Source organism: Pseudorca crassidens, chromosome 3 (assembly GCF_039906515.1).
Source record: "Pseudorca crassidens isolate mPseCra1 chromosome 3, mPseCra1.hap1, whole genome shotgun sequence".
NCBI lineage: Eukaryota > Metazoa > Chordata > Mammalia > Artiodactyla > Delphinidae > Pseudorca > Pseudorca crassidens.
In genome coordinates this window covers 27,232,571-27,255,024 of record NC_090298.1, presented here as the reverse complement: position 1 = coordinate 27,255,024, position 22,454 = coordinate 27,232,571, and the positions used below count along the sequence as shown (strand labels likewise).

Sequence of the window (22,454 nt, the reverse complement as noted above, 5' to 3'; positions counted from 1 at the left end):
CCAGAGCGGGAGCTATCAGTACACTGGGCTTAATTAGAAGAGGGCCAAACTGGAACTTCACACCACTTTCCAAAACACACACAATTTTAGTTAAGTTCTGGCTTGGCTGGTAGGAGAAGCCCCTTGCATACAGCATTCTGTTACCAAGGTAGGTTTTAGTATCCAACTGTTGAGATTCAAGATAAGTGCTTTTTTTTTCTAGCAGAGTTTAGAAAAAGGAAGCGGCCTAAATCATTTCCATGCTAAAATAAGTTATCTAGCAGAAAGATATACTATTTAAACTCTATCAAGAGCCAAAGGGTGAAATAAGAGGAGTGCTTCACTTTAGGCAGAAACAGGAGGTCGTTGTTAGTCCAGGACTAAATGGCTGTAAAAGGAGGTCTGGGAAGGTCTGAACTCTGTGATGAATTTACACGAAGTGAGTGGGGGAAGAGGGGAATGCCTGTGTAGCAAGATCTTTGACACAGACGGCCATAAGTCTTGAATAAAATGTTATAGAGTAAATAATTTCACATAATTTTTTTAATGTTTCACACTTTTCAAACTCCTTTTCCATCCCGTAACCCCTTTGAACCATACAACAAAATTGGAAAAGTCAGTGATTAACTGTATAAATTCCAGTACTATTTTCTTCTTGACTAGATTTTTAAGTCAATGTCTTTCACTAAAATTCAAAGTGAAACAAGAGTTATAAGTAACCTTCCATGGATCTCTCTATCCCTGTGTAAATTTCCCTAAATAGAAATTTAAACAATGAGAGATCTCAATATTAACTAATAAGCAAAACTACTAATCAAGAAGGGAAAAATAGAGACTTTATACATTAATTTTAACAAGGAATAATCAGACCACAAAGCACTCATACAGGTAAAGTAAAAGAGGCCACGTACAGCTTAATATCTGCATTTTTTCATTTGGATCAAGTAGATGAAAAAAATGAGGCCACAGCACCCAGTCCCAGAGGTCCTCAGAAGATTTAACACTCAAAGGCTAATTCACATTCCAAAGCATTCACAAAGAAAGGTATCCTATTTGTTAATAAAGCCCATTCAACAGGTAACTTAGCGATTCATCTTTGGGTTTGTGAAACTGGGATGACACACAGGGCACATTTCTTGTTTTTATTTCAACATTTAAAATATTCACAGATGCAGTATATTCATTGACATCTCCACGGAAGATGTACCAAACAGAGCAGACAGGTATTCCACAATTACAGAATTACATATTTGTTACTATGTGAATGTTTACCCCTAGAGTTTATCTGGAAAAACACCACTTTAAAGAAAAAAAGCAAAAACTTTTGAGTGTTTCACTGGATTTTCCATGAAAAGTGAGTTGCAAAGAATTTAAGGAGAGATACCTAAATATTAGCACTTTTTTAAAATTTCAAACTTTTATAGTTCTCTTCTAACATACCGCCATCAGGAACATTTAAATAATTAATACTCAGTTCTTTCTCTTTCCCCTCAATAGCCAAGCCAGAACGAACTTACTTTTCCTGTCTTTTTTCCTAAACACATTATGAAGAATAGGCTGACCATCAGAGCATCTTGACTAGCTAATGAGGTAGGAATATTCTTCTTTCAAAAGAAGTTCTTAAGCATTTATGAAGCAAAATAAAAAAGAATAAAATTATGAGTTTTTCTTTAGTGGTTGTTCTTTAAACGCCAAGAGCATTAGAAATTGGTCAAATGCTGCTTGTACTTTAAAAAGACAAAAATCCACTAGAAAGGCCCTGCTACTGCACAGATTCGTGGGCTGGCGTGAATTAAATTCATTTTGGCATTACCAGGCTAAGAAACCATTGCCTGAAAATGTCACACTTTCTTCCTGGAAGAAATCTTACCAAGAACGTAAAGTTTAAATAGAAAACAATATACCCTATCTTTTCTTTCCAGCACAAGTTATTTTAAAAAGTCTCTTCTTTTAACCCAGTTCTCATCCTTTTCTACACACACACAAGATTAATAATTTCTGTATATTACATATCCAGTAATGTACTGAAATGAATTAACCAAGAACATTACCAAAGTCTGCCAGAGAAACACTCCTTATTTCAAAGTTTGAATGACATAATACTAAACAGCTAGAAAATGCCTAGGTAACAGATTGCAGCACATCTCTGTATTAGCATATTGTTTCAAAATGCATACACCTTGTAATTTCACATAAACCTAGGAAATTTACCCATTACTCCCTCTTCATCTACACCAAAATCAGAGTTCTGTGTTCTAACTACCCTTTCTGTACATACAATAAGGAATACTTTACAAATCTACCCAATTCAGTTAATATGTTCCCAAATAAGGGGAAAGTTTTCAAACAAGTATGATTTGTCTAGAATACGTATTCTGAACACTTTAATATCTATTATGTGATGAAGGCTAAAATACCAGAAAAGAGGATTTATTTCCCCAATTATGCACATATTAGGGTTACTGCTAAAAAAACACTTTTTAAAAATCTTAAAAATGTAAAAGAAACACTTAGAACAGCTGCCAGAAAAAAAACTGATAACTCTGTGGCCTGGCAGATGGTTTCGAAATCAAGTCCTTGACAACTCTGCTATAAAATGTTTTAGACATAGTAATCAAACTTGTTATAATAGTGCAACTCTCTGATATGGTAGCAACCATTTGAGATTAGCTACCAAATGTCAGCAAGAATTTTTTACGTGTCTTTAAACCTTTCTTTTCACTATTCTATCTAGAACTGTGTCCTATCAATGTGATCAAGATATCATGTGTTATCATTTAGTGTGAAGAGAATTCCTTCCTCTTCACGGCCACCTTTTGTAATTTCAGTTATAGTTTCTTTACATTCTTCTCCTAAGGCACACCATGTCCTATTTATTGCTGCAAAGCCCCTGAAATCTGTGCCTCAACCTATGTCTGCTTCATCATTATGGTTCAATGAAAATCACTTCAGAGTGCCTGCTAAAACTTAGTAACATTAAGTCTAGAATGCCATTGTCCCATACATGAACTGCAAAAGAACCAAGTCTACTGAAGCAAAGGCTAAAAAACACAAGTATGTGCTCTTTGTGCTCTTTCCCCTAAAAATTGACCACATTATCTACTATGACATTTAAGCTCAGTGACATCTCTGGCTATATATAATCCATACTCAATGTTATAAAATAAAATGTTAGGCCAGTAAGCTTTCACAATTTTTATTAAATCCTAGTCTAATTTAACAATATCTGATTTTATAGACATCATCCCATGGTGAATATGTTTAATAAGTGAAAGCAAATCAGACATCTAAGTCATTATTTTCTGCAGACTAAGCAATAAGATAACAACTACACAGAACACTACAGGTAATGACATACATACATTTACTTGCTCGGAGTTTTCATACAAGCCATGTTGTTTATCAAACTATATCTCCTAATATTTAATACAGTAGAATTAGTGATTGTAGTTCTCATATAATATTTTACTTACAGGTACCTTATTGAGATAAGTAACATTTTGACAGTTTCAGACTTTCCAAATTAGCATAATATACTCAAGAAAAAGCAAAAAGCGAAACGAAAACTGAACATAGCAAGTTATTAAAAGGAAAATGAAGTGAAGGAAAAAAGGGGAAAGTGAAATATCATTGGGGTGGGGGGAAAAGAAAAACAATCAAACAAGTCCAGATATTTGACTAGAAGGAAACAGATTAACCATGAATTTCACAAATTTTCTAAATTCAATGCGATGCTAATCCTTTTGAACATAAAAGCTGAGTTGAAACTAAAAGGTCGATAAACTGTTACTTTTGGCCTTAAATAGTACCAACTTTTCTGATCAAAGAAGGCCACAACAGTTAAGATTGTATTACTTGATTTTATTTTACACTAGGTGGTGGACACAAAAGCAATCCTCCTTAATAAAACTGACAATTAGCTTCACTCAGAACATTTTTAATAATGCGCATTTAAAAAGAAGTATTCATCTTACAAATTGTTCTGCAATCCAAATATACAATAGCTTGGAAAACAATGTTTAGAAAACAAAAGCCAATGTAAAAAGACAGATTAAAACAACTAAAACAGTACAGGTTTTACATTGCTCTGATTTTACAGTTTTCTTACTGCATCATCAATGTCAGAAATCTGTTCCTTCAGCTGGCTCCACTGCTCAGGATTTAAAGAAATACCTAAAAAAAAAGTTTAAAAATCAAAAATTGAATATCTACTTAAGCTCTCTTGAGGATTTTCATACTTCCAAATAAAATACTGTTTTATCTAAATTGTCATTTTGAATGGCACAATAGTACATTAAGAATCAAATCCCTTACGTTTGTTAATTACACATTCATCACAATTACCTTAGCAGGTAAATCTTATACCCAGTTTTACTTTCAACACTGCATCCTGCATAATGCCTATTATACCCAGTGAGCGCAAATGATGATTTGAAGATTTATCTCACAAGTGCTTGCAAACTAGCAGGCTATGTGGCCAGACCCAGATTCGGTATGTGACACCCCATTTCTACAACCAGTTGTTTCCAACATTTGCTCAAAATTTCCACAGGAACTCAGCATGAATGACTGTGCTGAGCTCTTCCAGAAGCACTCACTTCACTTTGGAAAAATCCCTGAGACACGATCCAAAGAGGACTTCTTAGACTGTGCATACTGGTTAAGAGTGCACTCTGGGGCTTCCCTGGTGGTGCAGTGGTTGAGAGTCTGCCTGCCAATGCAGGGGACGTGGGTTCGAGCCCTGGTCTGGGAAGATCTCACATGCCGCGGAGCAACTGGGCCCGTGAGCCACAATTACCGAGCCTAGGCATCTGGAGCCTGTGCTCCGCAACAAGAGAGGCCGCGATAGTGAGAGGCCCGTGCACCGCGATGAAGAGTGGCCCCCGCTTGCCACAACTAGAGAAAGCCCTCGCACAGAAAGGAAGACCCAACACAGCCATAAAGAAATAAAGAAATAAATTTAAATCATATGGGCTTCTCAGACCTCTGCTTAAAAAAAAAAGAGTGCACTCTGGAGTCATGCTGCCAGGGTTCAAATCCCAGCCTGTCACTAACTCTATGGCCTTTAAAAAATTAATTACCTCTAAACCTCAGTTTCCTCATCAGTAAAATGCTGCTTATAACTCAAAGGGTTGTTGTGAATAATTAATTAGCTAATGTGAATAAAATCTCAGCCTATCACCAGACACATAAACATTTAAAACATTAGCTAATGACATGTTCCTATTTAAGACATAAAAGTAAGAACAGAAAGTACTTTGTGCTTTAAACTTACAATGTTCTAATGCCTGACCCTTATAAGCACAGAAATAAACTAGAATTGGAAGATTAATGAATTTCTCAGAAAACTGCTGGGAGGTCATGAAGTTGAGAGGAAAGAGGAGAATATATTAGGGCAATACTTAGGAAGGGCTAATCAAATCATTTTAGTAAATGTTTGCAGGAAAAAGAAAAGAAATCTGGCATTGGCTACACTGGGACAACTTGAATGATCAATCCAGAAGTAGCCTGAAGAAGAAAAGGGTACGAAAGCATATAAAGGTTAAGTTTAATACAGTCAAAAATTACATGAAGCAAACAAGTGGTACTTTTCAAAATGACATGCAGGCAGAGTAGAAGAAAATAAGGAGGCATTTTTTTCATTAACTAAGGATCCATCTAAAGCAGCTAACCAGCCAAATATATGAATTTCTGTTGGTACACAAATGTTCTGTAGCTATTTGGTGAATGAATAAAGCATGCTTCTGTGATGATGACATGCTTGGGACTGGATGAAGCAAAAATGGAAGGAGGACAAAGACCCACTTAAAGGATACCACCCTAAAGAATATCTGTTTGGAGATGAACCAAAAGGAAACACTGTAAACCAGGATTTTCCATTCCTGATTTTACACCTTCCCAGTGCCCCCATTCTACTTCAGAATTGATGTAATCTTTTTAAAGGTATATTCAAGTAAATTAGCAGCCAACTGAAGTGATATTAGGGGTATTATTGGGGGGAGGGAGGGAGATATTTCAACAAGCTTTTGTTTAAGACATTTCATTAAAATAAGTTAAGTGTCTTGTCCAAAAAGGCTACAGGGACTTCCCTGGTGGTCCAGTGGTTAAGACTCCGCACTTCCACTGTAGGGGGCATAGGTTCCATCCCTGGTCAGGGAACTAAGATCCTGCATGCCGCACAGTGTAGCCAAAACAAAAAACAAAAAAAAACAAAAAAGGCTACAGAAGATAAAGAGAATCAACTCAAGGAGGATCTCCCATGCCCTACGCACCATCAACATTATTTCAATTTCAAATAAAGTCCAAACAATTTCAAGCTTAGATAATTTTAAATTTAGTCCCAACATTAGGACCAAATTCAGGAAATTAAATCTTACCTTTCCTTCCTGGTTTCATTTCACCTTCCGGATCCATCCAGTATTCTCTAATATCAATTAAGACTTTCCCTTTAAAGTCCCGAACACTGACATACCTCATTTTTCCAATCTGCAAAAGAAACAAAACATAAAAAGGTGTTCAACAATGGCATCCATATTTATATTCACACTTGCTGCACACTCACTCTACTTTTAATCACAAAAATAATTACTATTCTCAATATCAAAACTACACCAAAGGAACTATCACTGTTAAAATCTTTCCAAAAAGATGAAAAAAGCCCACCTCACGTTTCCAATCACTTTTACATTAAATTGGGACATACATAACAAGGTATTATTCAGCTTTAAAAAAGCAGGAAATTCTGTCACGTGCTATTTACAACAAGGATGAACCTTGAGGACATTATGCTATGTGAAATAAGCTCATCACGAAAAGATACATACTGGATGATTCCAGTACTTAATATGAGGTACCCAGGGACTTCCCTGGTGGCCCAGTGGTCAAGAATCCACCTGCCAATGCAGGGGACATGGGTTTGATCCCTGGTCCAGGAAGATCCCACATGCCACGGAGCAACTAAGCCCTTGTGCCACAACTACTGAGCCCACACACTGCAACTACTGAAGCCCGTGTGCCTAGATCCCGTGCTTTGCACCAAGAGAAGCCAACGCAGTGAGAAATCCACACACTGCAACAAAGAGTAGCCCCCACTCGCTGCAACTAGAGAAAGCCCCCGCTCAGCAACAAAGACCCAACGCAGCCAAAAAATAGATAAATTTTTTAAAATTTCATATACTTTAAAAAAAAAAATACGAGGTACCTAGAATAGTCAGATTAAGATAGAAAGTAGAATGATTACCAGGGGCTGGGGGGAGATCGGGAGAAAAGGGGAGTTGTTATGTAACAGTTTTACAAGATGAAAATATTCTGGAGCTCTGTTTCACAATAAAGTGAACATACTTAACATTACTGTATGCTTAAAAATGGTTAAGATGATAAGTTTTATGTTAAGTGTTTTTTTTTTTACCATAAAGATCATTACAAAGCAAAATCTTGCACAAACCACAACCGTAGGAATCCATACTCAGCTAGCTACATTGCTTTAGCAACCATTCTGAATATAAGAATCCAAAGTTCCAGTCAACAGTAACATGAGATGACTTTTCCTTTTAGACATTCATTTCAAATAACATCTTTAATACACTCCACTTACAGTCGCAAACTGAGAACTTAAAACTGTCCACAGAAAACTATTTTTCAAAAACCTTCTACTGCTGTTAACACAAACTACAGATTGCACAGGGAAGGAAAAGGCTTACTCAACCAAGTGTCTATAAGCACTTTCCAGTATAGCTGATCAAAACCTCTACCTCTACCTATCTGACTCACTTTAAACCTACTCTTCAATCTTCCTGACTTAAATACTAGCTGTGATGTTGTGCTTGAAACACATCATCATGTAAAAGTTGCTTTCCCTATAAACCTGGGTCCCTTAATGATTAAATAATCCCTTTTATTGGGATATCAAGTATTGCTATAGTAGAAGGACAGTTGTGCTGATACAAGTACACATTTACGGCTTCCATCTTGCCTATGTCCTCTCAGGCTGCTTTTTCTTGTCTCAGGTCTTGTTCATTTTCGTTCTCAAATTTCTCATCCCACTGGTGTGCCCCCTATTTGCTGGGTATGCCTCATGCTTTATGGAGAAAATACAGTCCATCAGGTATGGTTAAGTGCCTTCAAATCTCTCTTCTCAGTACTTAGCCACATCTTCATCAATTCTTAAGTTCTTTACCTTTTGTATCCCATTTCTTGCGTATACAGCTGACCCCTGAACAACTCAGAGGTTAATTCAAGTATAATTTATACCTCGGCCCTCCACATCCGAGGATTAACCAACCACAAACCATGCAGTATTTAGTATTGAAAAATATCTGTGTATAAGTGGACCCAGGCAGTTCAAACCTGCATTATTTGAGGGTCAACTGTACATTCTTTCCCTTTCTGTTGGTTTCTTATCTACCATTTCCAAACATGCTCATTCTCCTCTTTCTATAAGGCATTTTCCCTAATCAGCATTGTATAACTTTCCTCATGTTTCCTTCCTCCCTTTATTGCTAATCTTTGAAAGGCAAGAATTGCTGTTTCCATTGATTAAACTCCCAATGCCTATGCTAAAGTCACCAGTGATCTTACTGTCATTTTTAACGGCTTATTTTTTACAGTCCTTTGTGTCCCCTAGCAAGCAAACTGTTTTAATGGATGAACTAAATAAATAAGACCAAAATAATTATCACAGTGAAACTCCCAATAGTGATTTATAACACTGATTTAATACCTGACAGATTTTTAAGTATCTTAGGCACCTACAGCACTGAACTGAACATTGTTTCATTTTGGTTTTTAAGGTAAGCCCATGTGACAGATGAATAGATAAAATTAAAATACACTGAAAACCTACTAGAGTAATACTGATTAGGTAAGTCAAGTAAGCATTCAGTGTGGGCTTGAGTACTGCAAGAGACTTCGGGTGGTGGAATTTGACCTTGAAAAATGACAGCCCATTAATTAAGCAAAAGGGAGAAAAAAGTGATGACATAGACCAAGGAAAGCAGAAAGATACAATACTGATGAGATTCAAAAGGTTGAATAGATGGAGCTATACTGAAAAGGACTTGAAAAGCCAGGAAGAGAATTCTGAAGCCTTTATAGGTCCCTGAACTATGGACAAAAAAGAAAAAAAGAAAACCAGAAGCAGAAAAACAGGGTTACAACTTTAAAATTTCACTAGAAAAAAAGTTAAAGATCAAGACTGAAAGCAACCTTTTTTAAAAAAACAGTATATGAACGGCATTTTATCAGTCTTAAATTAGTAATAACAAGTACTCAGTTATTTTATGTAAAAAGCATGGTACAATACAGTTAACACAACACATTGTTAGCTAGCTTCACTTCTACCCTTGATCCCTAGAAACTTCTAACAAGCTTCTTCACCCACAATTTCAATGAGGTGTGTATAAATGTTTGTTTGCTACAGAGGAACTTAAAAAGAGGCATGTTCTTTCTCCCAAACGTGACTGACCATCCACATACTTAAAACTTTGTGAATTTACAATTTGAAGTCCCTAATCACTCTTCAAATAACTTGTGTTTGACTATTATAAATAAGAAATTATACAAAGTAGGGAAAAGTTATAGGTCAATAAACTGACTCTCTTAAAATCTGGCAATAATGATTCAGGGAACACCAGCACCAAAGAACTGTGGGGGTGAAAGGACGGGAAGCCTGAGGACGCAGACCGATGCTGCTCTACCAACATCTGAACCCCTTATTGTAACCAAAAACTTACTGTGCGTTTTCTTTTGTATACTGCCCCTTAATATATTCAGTGTTCACTTTATTTTTTTTTAATTTTTTTCTCCAGTGTTCATTTTAGCATAAAAAGCTTTAACGTGAATTTTCAAATAAAGATGGGCCCTACAGAAAACGGCACCATGTTTATCCCATGACTTTTCATTCTCCCAGCCCAAAGCACCAAATCCACAGTATGCACATTCATTCCAGAGTTTAAGCAATAGAGGCACTAGAGGAAAAAGAAGAGTCAGAAGGATACTTTGCCCCTAACATCGGGAATAAAGCAAGGATGTCTGCTCTCACCACTTCTTTTCAATATTGTACTGGAAATACTAGCAATAAAGCAAGAAAAAGAATGAAAAGGATGATGTAAAAACAAAAATCATCATCAACAGAGAAATCTAAGAAGTCCTAAAAAATACATATATAACATGTAAATATATAAAATATAGAATATATATTATATGTATACTTACATATATTATGTAATATCGTACATATTGTTTAGCAATGAACAACTGGAAAATGAAGTTAAGAAACAACACATTTTAAAAAAGTGGTTCTGAAGAACCTAGGGGCAGGACAGGAGTAAAGACGTAGACATAGAGAATGGACTTGAGGACACAGGGAGGGGGAAGGGTAAGCTGGGACGAAGTGAGAGAGTGGCATGGACATATATATACTACCAAATGTAAAACAGATAGCTAGCGGAAAGCAGCTCAGTGCTCTGTAACCACCTACAGGGGTGGGATTGGGAAGGTGGGAGAGAGGGAGACGCAAGGGGGAGGAGATATGGGGATATATGTATAGCTGGTTGACTTTATTATACAGCAGAAACTCACACACCATTGTAAAGCAACTATACTCCAATAAAGATGTTAAAAAAAGTAAAATAAAATAAATCAAAAAAAAAGAAACAATACATTTGCGATAGAATCAAAACACAAAATACTTCGGAATAAATTTAGCAAAAGACATACCAGAAGAATCACAAAACAGAGAAATCAAAAAAGATCTAAATAAATGGACAGAGATACCATATTCATGAACAGGAACTTCAATATTGTCAAGTTCCGACTCTTCCCAAATTGATCTTCAGATTTACCCAATCCCAATCAAAATCCCAGTAGACTTTTTGATAAAAATTGACAAGCTGGTTATAAAATGTGTATGAAAATACAAAATACATAGAATAGCAAAAATAATTCTGAAAGTGAAGAACAGTGTTAAAGGGCTTACACTACCTGATTTCAAGACTCACCATAAAATCATAATTAAGAAAGTGTGGTACTAAAGACAGACATAGAGATCAATGGACTACAACAGAGTTTAGAAATAGATAAATATTTTGTATATTTACTGATTTTCTTTAAACATCCAAGGTGATTCAACAGGAAAAGAATAGTCTTTTGAACAAATGGTACTGGAATAACTCGATTATCTGTACAGGGGTGAAAAATGAGTCTCAAGCCCTATCTCACATTATACACAGAAGAAACTAATTCTACATGGATTAGAGACCTAAACATGAAAGTTAAAACTATAAAAAGTGCAGCAAAAAAAACACTGGCAAAATTTTTGTTTTTGGCATTGGGGTAGAGAACTATATCTTAAACAGGAAACAAAAAGCATTAACCAAAAAAGCGAAAAATGGATGAAAATGGACATTTTCAAAATCAAAGCTTTTTAAAGATACTTAAATAAAATAAGTAAACCACAGACTCAGAAAATATTCACAATACTTGTATCTGACAAAGGACTTGTATTTAAAATATTTTTTTAAAATCCCTCAAATTCAATAAATCAAATGACCTTTTAATATGCAAAAGATCTGAACAGAATCTTCAAACAAAAATATCAGACATTAGGGAAATACAAAGTAAAACTACATATCCATTAATTAAAGTGGATAAAATTTTTAAGACTGGTAATACCCAGTGACGATGTGCAGCAATTGGAATCTCATACACTGCTGGTGGGTCTGTAAAATGGTACAGCTACTTTGGAAAAGTCTGACAGCTTCTTAAAGTTAAACATACACTTGGCCTATGACCCAGCAAATACATCTGGTGTTTACCCAAAAGGCGAAAATGTCCACAAAAAGACTTGTACAAGAATATTCACAGCAGCTTTATTCCTAATATCCCCAAACTAGAAACAACCCAAATGTCCACCTAAAATGAATGGATAAACGAACTGTAGTACAATCATACAATGGAATACCAATCAGCAATAAAAAAGAACAAACCACTGATACTTGAAACAAGGAATGATCTCAAAACATTATGGTGAGCAAAGGATGTCAGACACAAAACAATACAGACTGTATGATTCCATTTATATGAGGCTCTAGAACAGGCAAAATAAATCTCTAGGGACAGAAATTACATCAGTGCTTACCTGGAGAAAGGGAATGGACTATAAAGGGAGGTCTAGAGGGAACTTTCCAAGGTGATGGAAACGGCCTCACTACAAAAGCATGTACGTTTAGAGAAAGACAAATATCATATGATACTGCTTATATGTGGAATCTAAAAAAATGGTACGAATGAACATATTTACGAAACAGAAATAGAGTCACAGATGTAGAAAACAAACTTATGGTTACCAAGTGGGGGGGAGGGAGGGAAGGGATAAATTGGGAGATTGGGATTGACATATACACACTACTATATATAAAATAGATAACTAATAAGACCCTACTGTATATGTATAGCACAGGGAACTCTACTCAGTAGTCTGTAATGACCTATAGGGGAACAGAATCTATTTGGGCTGGCCAAAAAGTTCGTTCGGGTTTTTCTGTAAGATGTTAGGAAAACCCCGAAAGAACTTCTTGGCCAACCCAATAAACAGAGTGGAGATATATATATGTACAACTGATCCACTATCCTGTACAGCAGAAACTAACACAACACTGTAAATCAACCATATTCCAATAAAAATTAAAACAAAAATAAAATTTTAAAAAGCATGTACGTTTTTTACAGCTCACCAAATTATGCTTTAAATGTGTGCATGGATTATATCTCAATAAAGTTTATTTTTAAAAAAAGAAAAGAACTTGCCCAATAGTCACCTCTTCCTTGAGGAGAAATAAAGCTGACAAATTCTTACCAAAAAAAAAAAAAAAACACCAAAAAAACTATCACAGAAAAATGAGGAGGTAGTAGTATAGATATAATTAAAAGTAGAAAGAATAAAGATCACTGCACTTACATGTCATAGGAGAAAACAATGACACAACAGAATGCATGTATTTTCACACACACATAATCTGGAGATTAACAAGAGAAAAATAATATGTACGTCATACAGAAGAGTGATTTTTAAATTTTTGTGATTTCCTGTCCCCTTTGGGGTACTGATGGTTATAAATAATCCCTTCAATACAAAAAATCCAAAAAAAAATATTAATTTCATGGACTCCCAAAATAAACCCCCAGGTTAAGAACACCTGGCTCTGTAATAACATAATTTAAAAGTAACAGGTTTATCCTTAAAATCATCAAATCAACTAAAGCAGTATTACTGATTCTTTGTGCTGAATTTTGAAGACGAATAGGGATCCCTCTGAAGAAGAATAGGGATCAAAGTCCCCTGCCTCAATCGTTCTGACCTTTTAAGACACAGGTACTAAGTAATTACAAGACAGTTCTCCAATCCACATCACATAAGTCATCTCAGGTAAATTATATCCCTTCGGAACCAAATTCTCAAAATTCAGAGCTGAAGAAACCAGACAAAAGCAAGCATCTAGTAGTATCCCCTCTCTACTCAGGAATCTGCCCAAATCATTCCACAGCTTAAAAGATTAGCATAGTGACTTTCCTTGGGCACAATTCTCTTCAAATTTTACATTTAGAGAGCTGCTTATGTTTGATCCACATTGCTTTACCAAAATTTAAGATCATTTCCTCCAGTTCTATTCTCAAGAGATGGGTATTTAGGTTAAAGAAAAAAAAAAAAAAAACCCTGTCTTATGGCTGCTAAGCAATACTCAAACAACTTTAATTTAGATTTGATTTGTCTTTGGTAAAGTATACCTGATAACCCAGGTCCTTAAAGATACTAGCAATGTCTAAAAAAGTTCCACTCTGGGAGCTGTCTTCAAGGCATTTTCTTGGTAAATAAAAAATATAGGAAATACATATCTCTATTTTTTTAATTAAATAAATAGATTTTTTAAAAACTTTACAGAACACAATGAGCATAACTGACTTTCCTTCCAAAAACCCCATCCTTCACCTGTCTTTCCTAAATTATCAAACCATTATTACTAATAAAAATGAAATCCTCATTTTAAATTACATAACCAATATATTCACTAGGTCCGTGAAAAGTCACTCTGAAAATCAGGCCTATATGATCCTCCTAAAGGCACTTTCAAAAGGGTGAGGAGTCTAACAGCTTTTGAGGCTTGGGAACCTCCCAAATGAGGGCTTAAGAACTGAACTCACTTCTTTTGGTGAGATAACCTTCCTATAAAAAAAGAACTGGTTTCCCAAAACTGCTCTAATAGAATAAAATCTCTAAATGTGGGCCCTAGTTTCTTTATCTGTACAATCAGGAGTAAGGGAGACAAGATGAAATCCATTAATAGACCACAGATGCTCTATTATCCAAGTACAAGCAGGCATACAGTGAACAGAATTGATCAGAGAAAAGCCCAAGATAACTGCCAAGCAAATACTTGCAAGTTTTTACCTTTAGTACAAACATTAAGTTGAAATATTCCAAAGCAGTCCTTCATTCTATATAGGAGGAAAGTCTATGAAAGGAAGGGATACTTTCTTGCAGATTTTACATTTCATTCTGCCCCTTAAAATAGCTTCCCACTGCACTTAGAATAAAACTAAAACTCCTAAAACTGGTCTCCCAACAGGAAAGCCCTGAAAGATCTGGCCTTCACCTTCCTCATCAACTAGACCTCCTACCTACACTCTCAGCCAATCTTCTAGGCTCCAGGCACAAGGGCTTCATAATTCCTGCACAATCCAAGCTCTTTCGCACTTCAAGGCATCTGCACATTCTCTGTCAAATTAATCTAATCTGCTCCTAGTTCCTCTAAAATATTCAGAAGACCAAAACCCATAAAAATCCATCTGCATTTTGTCACTTTTTTTACATAATTTTTAATTAAAAAATGTATGTATTTAAGATTTATAACATGATTCAATATACATATTCCGAGTGAAAGACTACTACACTCAAGCCAACATATCATCTCCTTATCCTTACCATTTTTTGTATGATCAGTGTGCCTGAAAATCTACTTAGTACATCTCCAATGTTCAATACAGTATTAAGCATAGCTAGCATGTGTCTATTTCTTTATCTAGAGTTATAACAAGACAAAATTGAGTAAAACTTCTATTTTCCCATTCTCACATTAATCCTGGTACTGTCTTTCAAGGACATCAGTAAGCTTTAAAAAAAAAAAAAATAAGTGCACACACACAAGCCTTACTTTCTAGTCAAGTAAATGTTTGCAGTTTCATTTTGTCCAACCTTCTGACTTCGACTAATACTAATGTCTCCTTGAAACGCTTATCTTGTTTATGCTCCCACAAAGCACTTATTTTTTTCTTCCTCCCATTACTGTACTCTTCCTATTTTCCTTCACCTTCTCTAACCTATATCCTTTTTTCCTTCCATCCTGAATATCACAAGGCATGTCCTCAGTCACTTCCTCTTCTCCCTCTGGTTTATACTTACTTCAGTGGAAGGTTTCAGTCAACCATACTAATGACCCACATGAACAGTTCCCAACTAAGCCTTCTAGGTTCTAAAGCAGAGACTCTTTATCACACTTACAATCAGATCCAAAAGGCCAAACTTAACCACTTCTGCCATTAAAACTAACTTATTTTCCTCTTATCTATCAATGAAACCTTCATCTCTATTGTCTCTCAAATTTAAAACCAGTCTTCATTGATTGCTTCATTCCTCTAGTCCATTCTTCCTCACCAGCGATCTTAATCATCACTATTTCATCTTCTGGGAAAACCACCTAAGCCCTTACCACCTCACATAATTTATCCCCACTGCCTCTCCCATAAATCCTTCTTGTACCATGATGCCAATAACAAGTCTCCCTAAAACAAGATAAGAAACCCAAGGAAAGAAGCTATGCCAGTCCTGAGTAATTTCATCAAAGCCCTCTAATGAACTTCCCTCACTTTACCTCACTACTCAACCTTAATCCCCACAACAAATAAACTGAGGGCCCATTTTAGTAAACCCATTCACCCTTTCTGTTATCAAGCCAAAACTGGGCAGGTCATACTGCTGTTTCCCCTCCAGTAACATCCTATCCATACTTCACAGCCCAATACTAGACCTATCTCCTCCAAGCTGCTCTCTAAACGTGCAGTTCTCAATCTTTTTTTGCATTTCTCTAACTTTTAAATTCCCATTGTTTTAAATACAGCAAAACTACAGAATTCTAGATTTTAACAATCATCTAGCATCATATAAATTGCTTTCATTTCTACTAACTTGTTCTTATATTTCAAGGAATATCCTTAGTCAAGAGAATTGTAACATACATAAAAGATTATTATGCATTATCAGATTAAGGTACTTTTAACATTCTTTAGATCAAGCCAGGTAATAATCCCTCTGGAACTAAGGAAATAACCCACTTTACCTGAAACATGTTATCATCTCTGCTGCTGCTGCTCTGCTTAGAAGATGACAGGGCTCTTGAAGTTTCACCAGTCTTTTGCTTTTTTACAGGTTTTTCTGGAGCAACTTGCTTTTTCCTCTTTAACTTGAAAGAAAGACAAGAATATGGTTAAAATCTGCATAAGAACAAAACACATCTCAGGTTCAAAAGATTCCATTACTTTTCAAGACTTAAAGGATCAAAACACTCCATTTATTAATAAAAAAATCATAAATATATACACAAGCAAGTTTCACTTGACAACAGAACTATGAAACTAACCTAGCACTGCTATCTAGTGCAGTGTTTTCAAACTGCTCTCAGAAACCCAAAAGATACTTCAGGCATTAGAGTGGTATTCAGCAGAGAAGCAGTTATTTATAGACTGGGATCCCTCATAAAATTCCTTTGGGAGAGAAAGAAGATGGAGGTATGGGGGCTGCTGCTTTTGAATAAACTTAAACTTTTGGAAACCACTCTAGTAAATTAGTCAGTTACTTATTTTTACAAAGAAAATGTACTAATTAGGAAGAATACAACCAACTTATGATTATTTATGCCTGCCTATTCCAAAAAGGACTTAAGTTGTCTTAGCAAGTTTATGAGTAGGCAAAGCTAAGAAAGGTATTTTGTACTGGGCACCAGAGGTCAACAACTCATCACAAAACTTCCTCATCACAAAAAAATCACTTAAGATAAACAGTAATGTGTTACACTAGCATTCAAAATCAAAACAATGTTTTAAAAGCAGCATTACTCTAAAAGTTTTTCATATAGCTTCATTCTCAAAATGAGCTAACAGGGACTTCTCTGGTGGCGCAGTGGATAAGACTCTGCGCTCCCAATGCAGGGGGCCTGGGTTTCATCCCTGGTCAGGGAACCAGATCCCGCATACATGCTGCAACTAAGAAGCCCTGGAACCACAACTAAGGAGCCCATCTGCCACAACTAAGACCCGGTGTAACCAAATTAATTAATTAATTTTATTTATTTATTTAAAAAATGAGCCAACAGTCCATGAAATCCAGTAGAGTTCCCAATCCAAACAGTAGAGGGCAGTCATGTTCCTCAGTGGAAGGTATATAAACTATTAATGTTTTACCAAATTATGTGATGCTAGGTAAATACTGATATAATGTATGTATTTACGTACACAAACTGAAAGACTGGATTCATTTAACATAAGTCCTTACAGGATTAACAGTATTATTTGGGATAAATAGCAAAAATTACCTCAGCTCAATAAGCAGAAAGCAATTATTCTTTTTATCAGGGTCTATATAGTCCTTGTGGAATGGCACATACCTGGCACATAAAAGCTCAATAAAAAACTTGTTAAATCAATGTATTCAAATGCTATACTATGTGCAAGTTAAAAAACTAAGAGACATTCCCTTCTTGAATATAGCCATGCATGCTCTTTGAAGTTTTTGTTCAACCTTCCAGGTGATATTATACTATGTACTTTCCTATAAAAGTCCATCTCCTCCAAGACTCTCATATAAGCTCTCTTTTCTTTTAACTAACACTGCTAACTGAGCTCAGAGACACAACTATGTAAGGTTTTAGGAGATAAAGGACAATTCTGCGTGGAAGAAGCCCTGACTACAGTGTGAGATGCTCAGTTAAGCAGAATGCACAGTTAAGCTTATAGCACAATTATCACCTAACGCAGAAAAACCCTCTTCTATCAAAATGGGTACTTTCATGTTAGCTTTGCTGGGTGCTGATTTAATTAAAAGGAGGGGACCAGAGTAAGTAACATTCTAATTTAAAATGTACCAAGCCAAATTTTATGTAATCCTTGAAGGCTAGATAAACAACAAGGCTGAGAAGACTGTCAAACTGACATCTGCTTTCAAGGAGTTCAGATAACTTGGCTCAACAACTACACAGACACCTACAGATTAGGAAGATTACTAAATAATGGCAAATAGTGGCTTTGGCCTAAATCTAGTGCTATTCCCCTAGGAAGCCTTACAGAGTCCTAAAAAGCCACAACAGGAAGCTTGTTAATGTCAGAAGACTTGCTCAAGTCTGACGTCGGGGCTTGGCGTGTGCGTGTACAACAAGCACCCTAGGCACTTTAGTCAAGTGGTTCAGGGGCCATCTGCACTTTCAGAAACATCCATCCAGGCTCTCATTTTAAGATTCTGATATGCTGTGCAGTCCTTCAGAACTGGATGTGGGCAATACTGCTGAATTAAGTATCACAAAAATCACACGGTGTATATCACCTTTTTGTCAACTTCACTGTCAGAATCACTGCCAGAAGAGCTTGAAGAAACAAGTTCCTTTGACTTCGGCATTCTGAAAGAAAAATACATTATGTAAATAATTCATAATTTGCTCTACTACCTTCAAATTAACTCTCCCCCAATCAAAGATTCAAGAAGTTCCACAGTTCTTTCTACCATTTTTGGTACTGGAGTTGTTACACTGAGCACAGAAGTTATGCTCTTAAATCTATGCTCTTCCAAGTTGAAAATAACATGCAAAGTGAAGAGTTCTGAACCCAGCAAGAAGAACTAAATGTCATACACATCTCATACTCCTACACCTCTCTCTTTCTCAAAGTCAATGGGGTTTTTTATACTTCATTTTAGCAGGGTTAGATGTTTATGTTTAGGGTAAACTGCAAAAAGGCAGCTGACAGCAATCCCTGTTAAAACCAAGAAGAAATATGAATTAATTCTCAGTACTGCTTTATACTTGCCACTGAGGAGACTTATGTACAATTATTCACTGCCGGAACTGATATCAACTTACACACAGCATGGTGAACAACTGTACTATACAGATGTCGATATTTAATTAATTTTACCATTATAATCCTATTTTTCATATTTTGTATATGTTCTTAATTTTTTTGGCTTTTTGACCATGCCAATCAAAGGAGCAAGTACTGAATCAAAGTTATACATAATTCACAGTTCATTTACATTTTACACTGATTTTCTACTCTGGAATACAACTAAAACTTGAAGAATCTGCTTATGGGAGGGGCAAAACCTTTCCTCCAACTCCTACTATGATCCTAGTTCCCCAGGTCCCCCCAGACAGAGGTACATAGGCCAGTACCTTGCTTTCCCTGTGGATGTTTACAGAGTGCCTGAGGGCAAGGCAGAGTCTTGTGCTTCTATGTTTCCCAAAATTCAAGGACTTTCACGCTGTACCTCTTTTCAAAGCACTTATAATACCAAGTGGTAAAATGCTTATTTTCAAAACAAGTATCTTTTGCTCTCTCCACCTCCATCTCAGAAGAGACTTGAGTCCTATTAACTTCTGTATGCCCTAAAGGATCCAATATACACAACATACACTATAATGTTTGCTGAAAAAAGCGGAAAAAAAGACTTCAAAAAACCCATAAACAATCCAGATCTCGACTAAACTTGCCATTAACAAGGGCACTGAATGCATCCCGAAACAGGAAGTCAAGGTAAAAGAAATGGGCCATCCCTAGCCTAGCCACTAAATTCAAAAAGCTCAAACCATGCCCAAGCCAGCCATGTTGATTTTATCTGGCACTTTCTTGATGCCAAGAGTAGTAAATTCAGAGGGGAGCAAGCAACATTTATAGCCACGTTTTATACATTAATCCTGTTACTGCTCCGCTTTCCAACCTTATCTCCAAAATCAATTTAGTTGTTTTTCATGCTAGCTAATAATGCCAAGAAGCATTTTTTTTTTAAAGGTAATCCAACTGAACGTACCCTGTTTTTCACTTTGAAACGGTCAGGCATAACTATACCATCTGTTCATGAAAGGTTCCTGGGGGCCTAAGATCATTTCAAAGAACCACCTCGTGTTTAACCCACATAAGTCCATCCGACACGAAAACAAGGTAACGGTAACTAAAGCCAGCTTGTTTGAACTTGTAACAAAATATATTTTCACTTTTACTTAATGAGCCTTTACCGTTCAAGGGGAAAAAAGCGGGGGGAGGGGGAGGGCGGCAGGCTCGCAATTCTGGCGAGGCGCTACTAAGCGCTGGTGTGGAATATATACAAAACACAACTTAAAAATCTCCGATCTCTGATGAAGGCATGGGGAAGGAGGGATTAGAAAACAAGAGGTGAAAATAAACTAGGACTAAAAGGCACGCGAATTCGGTACAACACGCGGGTGATAAGCACCAAAACGGAGGAAGGGGGCCGCGCGACGCCAGGCAGCCGCCAGAACCCCGGGGCTGACAACGCCTTGGGCGGTGGGAGACAGGTCGGTCGGAGGGGGCGTGGGAGGCGGCGAAATGCGGAGGAGACGGCGTGGGAGAGGAGGGACTTGCACCAAGCGCCATTTTCTTCCCTCGAAGAGCTCACTGCCCCCCAGCAAAGCAGCCATTCACTACCCCAGCGCCAGTCGCCCCCGCCGCACCGCCTGCCTTCCTCTGACCGGGTCCCCGCTCCTGGCGGCAGGGATGAGGACCCCGGAAAGACCTTGGGTAGACGCAGGCCCCGCACGCGCCCCCGCCCGGGCCGCCGCTGCATTGTCCCGGGGGCGCCCCGGCCCCCTTCCCGCGGCTCCTCGCCCCCGCCCGGCGCCGCCTCCCCCGCCGCCCCTGGGCCGTTCCCGGGGGCCAGCTTCGGGGGCCGAGAGGCCTGAAGCGCGTGGGGCGCGGGGTCGGGGATGAGGAGGGGTCCGGGAAGGCCGAGGAAGCATGGGGGAGATCAGGCAGCGCCGCCATTTCCCGCGGCCGTCGTCGATGAGAGGGACCGGGGCTGCAGGCGCGCAGCGGCCAGGCTGGCAAGGTGAGGGCCGAACGAGGGCGATTTCGAGGGGGTGGGGGCGGGGTCCGCGCACTCACGCTCCGCTCCGATAGCCGAACTGCCTCCAGCTCGCCCGCTCGCTACTGACAGAGAAACGGAAGTGACGGCAGCAAAGAGACGCCTGCCCCGCCCCGCTGAGACCACGCGCACGTGATGGGGCGTGGCCTCCCCGCGGAAACCAACACCGAGACCCTTTCCAGGGCCTTAAAGGGACCGCCCCTCATCCTGAACCGATGCCACGAAAGTGAGATGCAGCGAAGATTGGATTTGACTTGTGAGTGAGTGAGGGAACGAATAAAACATGAATGACAACCACGGAGCTTTGCACTTGCTCCATAAATGTTTCTTGTAATAAAGTGAAATGTCTGAAAAAGATCAACACTTCTGGCCCATTTTCCGAGAAAGGATCCTTGCCCGCCACCCCCTACTCTGGTATTTGACCCTGGCTAACAAAATCCGAAGGAAGGAAGCCAAAGTCATAACGTTTAATGCCAGAAAGTGCGAAGAAAAGTCTTTGCAGAAGTCCTTGGCCACACACCCACACACATTCCTAAACTGAAGTCCTGGGAAATTCCCTGGCGGTCCAGTGGTTAAGACTCGGCACTTTCGCTGCCAGGGCTGGGTTCAATCCCTGGTCAGGGAACAAAGATCCGGAAAGCCGCTGGGCAAAAAAAAAAGGTACCTAAACTGAAGTCCTGGAGGTGTAAGGTAGTTCACAGAAGGCAAGAGAAATCCATACTACAAACAGGAATATGGCTAATAGAGTCTTTGAAACTATATTTAATGAATGTCGACTATAGCCAAGAATATATATTCAACACACATTTATCAGGCACTCACTATGTGCCAGGTACTGCAGTGAGGCACTTTACATATAATTATCATCCTAACAAGCACTTTCCAACGTAGGAATGATTATTCTCTCCATCTTCTAGATGAAGAAACCAAGGGTCAAAAAGTTTAAATAAGCTCTGCTCTAGGTTATACAGGGAGTGAATCATGATTCAAACCCTGCACTGCCGGAGTCACACTGCTGCAGACTGAGGCAGATTGCAAATGCTCTAGGCCACTTCTATTCATTCAGTGTCAGGTTAGATGACCACTTTTTAAAAATGAAACACTTGCTGTTTAATTCCTTTTATACAACATTCCCAAAAAAGGCAAAAATAATCCATGGGGATCTAGGTCAGGTTACCCTTGGGGGATAGCACTTGGAGTGAGTATGACAGAACCTGTGGGGATGTTGAATACATCTTGGTCTGGGTGGTGGTTAGGCATGTACGGATGTAAAAATTTCACT

At 37.9% G+C, this 22,454-nt stretch overlaps 1 protein-coding gene and 1 long non-coding RNA gene across 2 annotated transcripts in view; both read right to left on the bottom strand.

Moving 5' to 3' along the window:
* LOC137221185 (uncharacterized) overlaps positions 1–22,454 on the bottom strand; it is a 386,417-nt gene that overhangs the window by 143,193 nt on the left and 220,770 nt on the right. The gene's annotated exons all lie outside the window — the stretch shown is intronic.
* SUB1 (SUB1 regulator of transcription) lies at positions 3,160–21,336 on the bottom strand. The gene is made up of 5 exons (XM_067730468.1): positions 21,193–21,336; positions 18,623–18,695; positions 16,368–16,490; positions 6,357–6,465; positions 3,160–4,152 (listed from the first exon to the last, which is right to left on the bottom strand). The coding sequence occupies exons 2-5, from the start codon at positions 18,692–18,694 to the stop codon at positions 4,073–4,075; spliced, it is 384 nt and encodes a 127-aa protein (XP_067586569.1). The 5' UTR covers position 18,695; positions 21,193–21,336; the 3' UTR covers positions 3,160–4,072.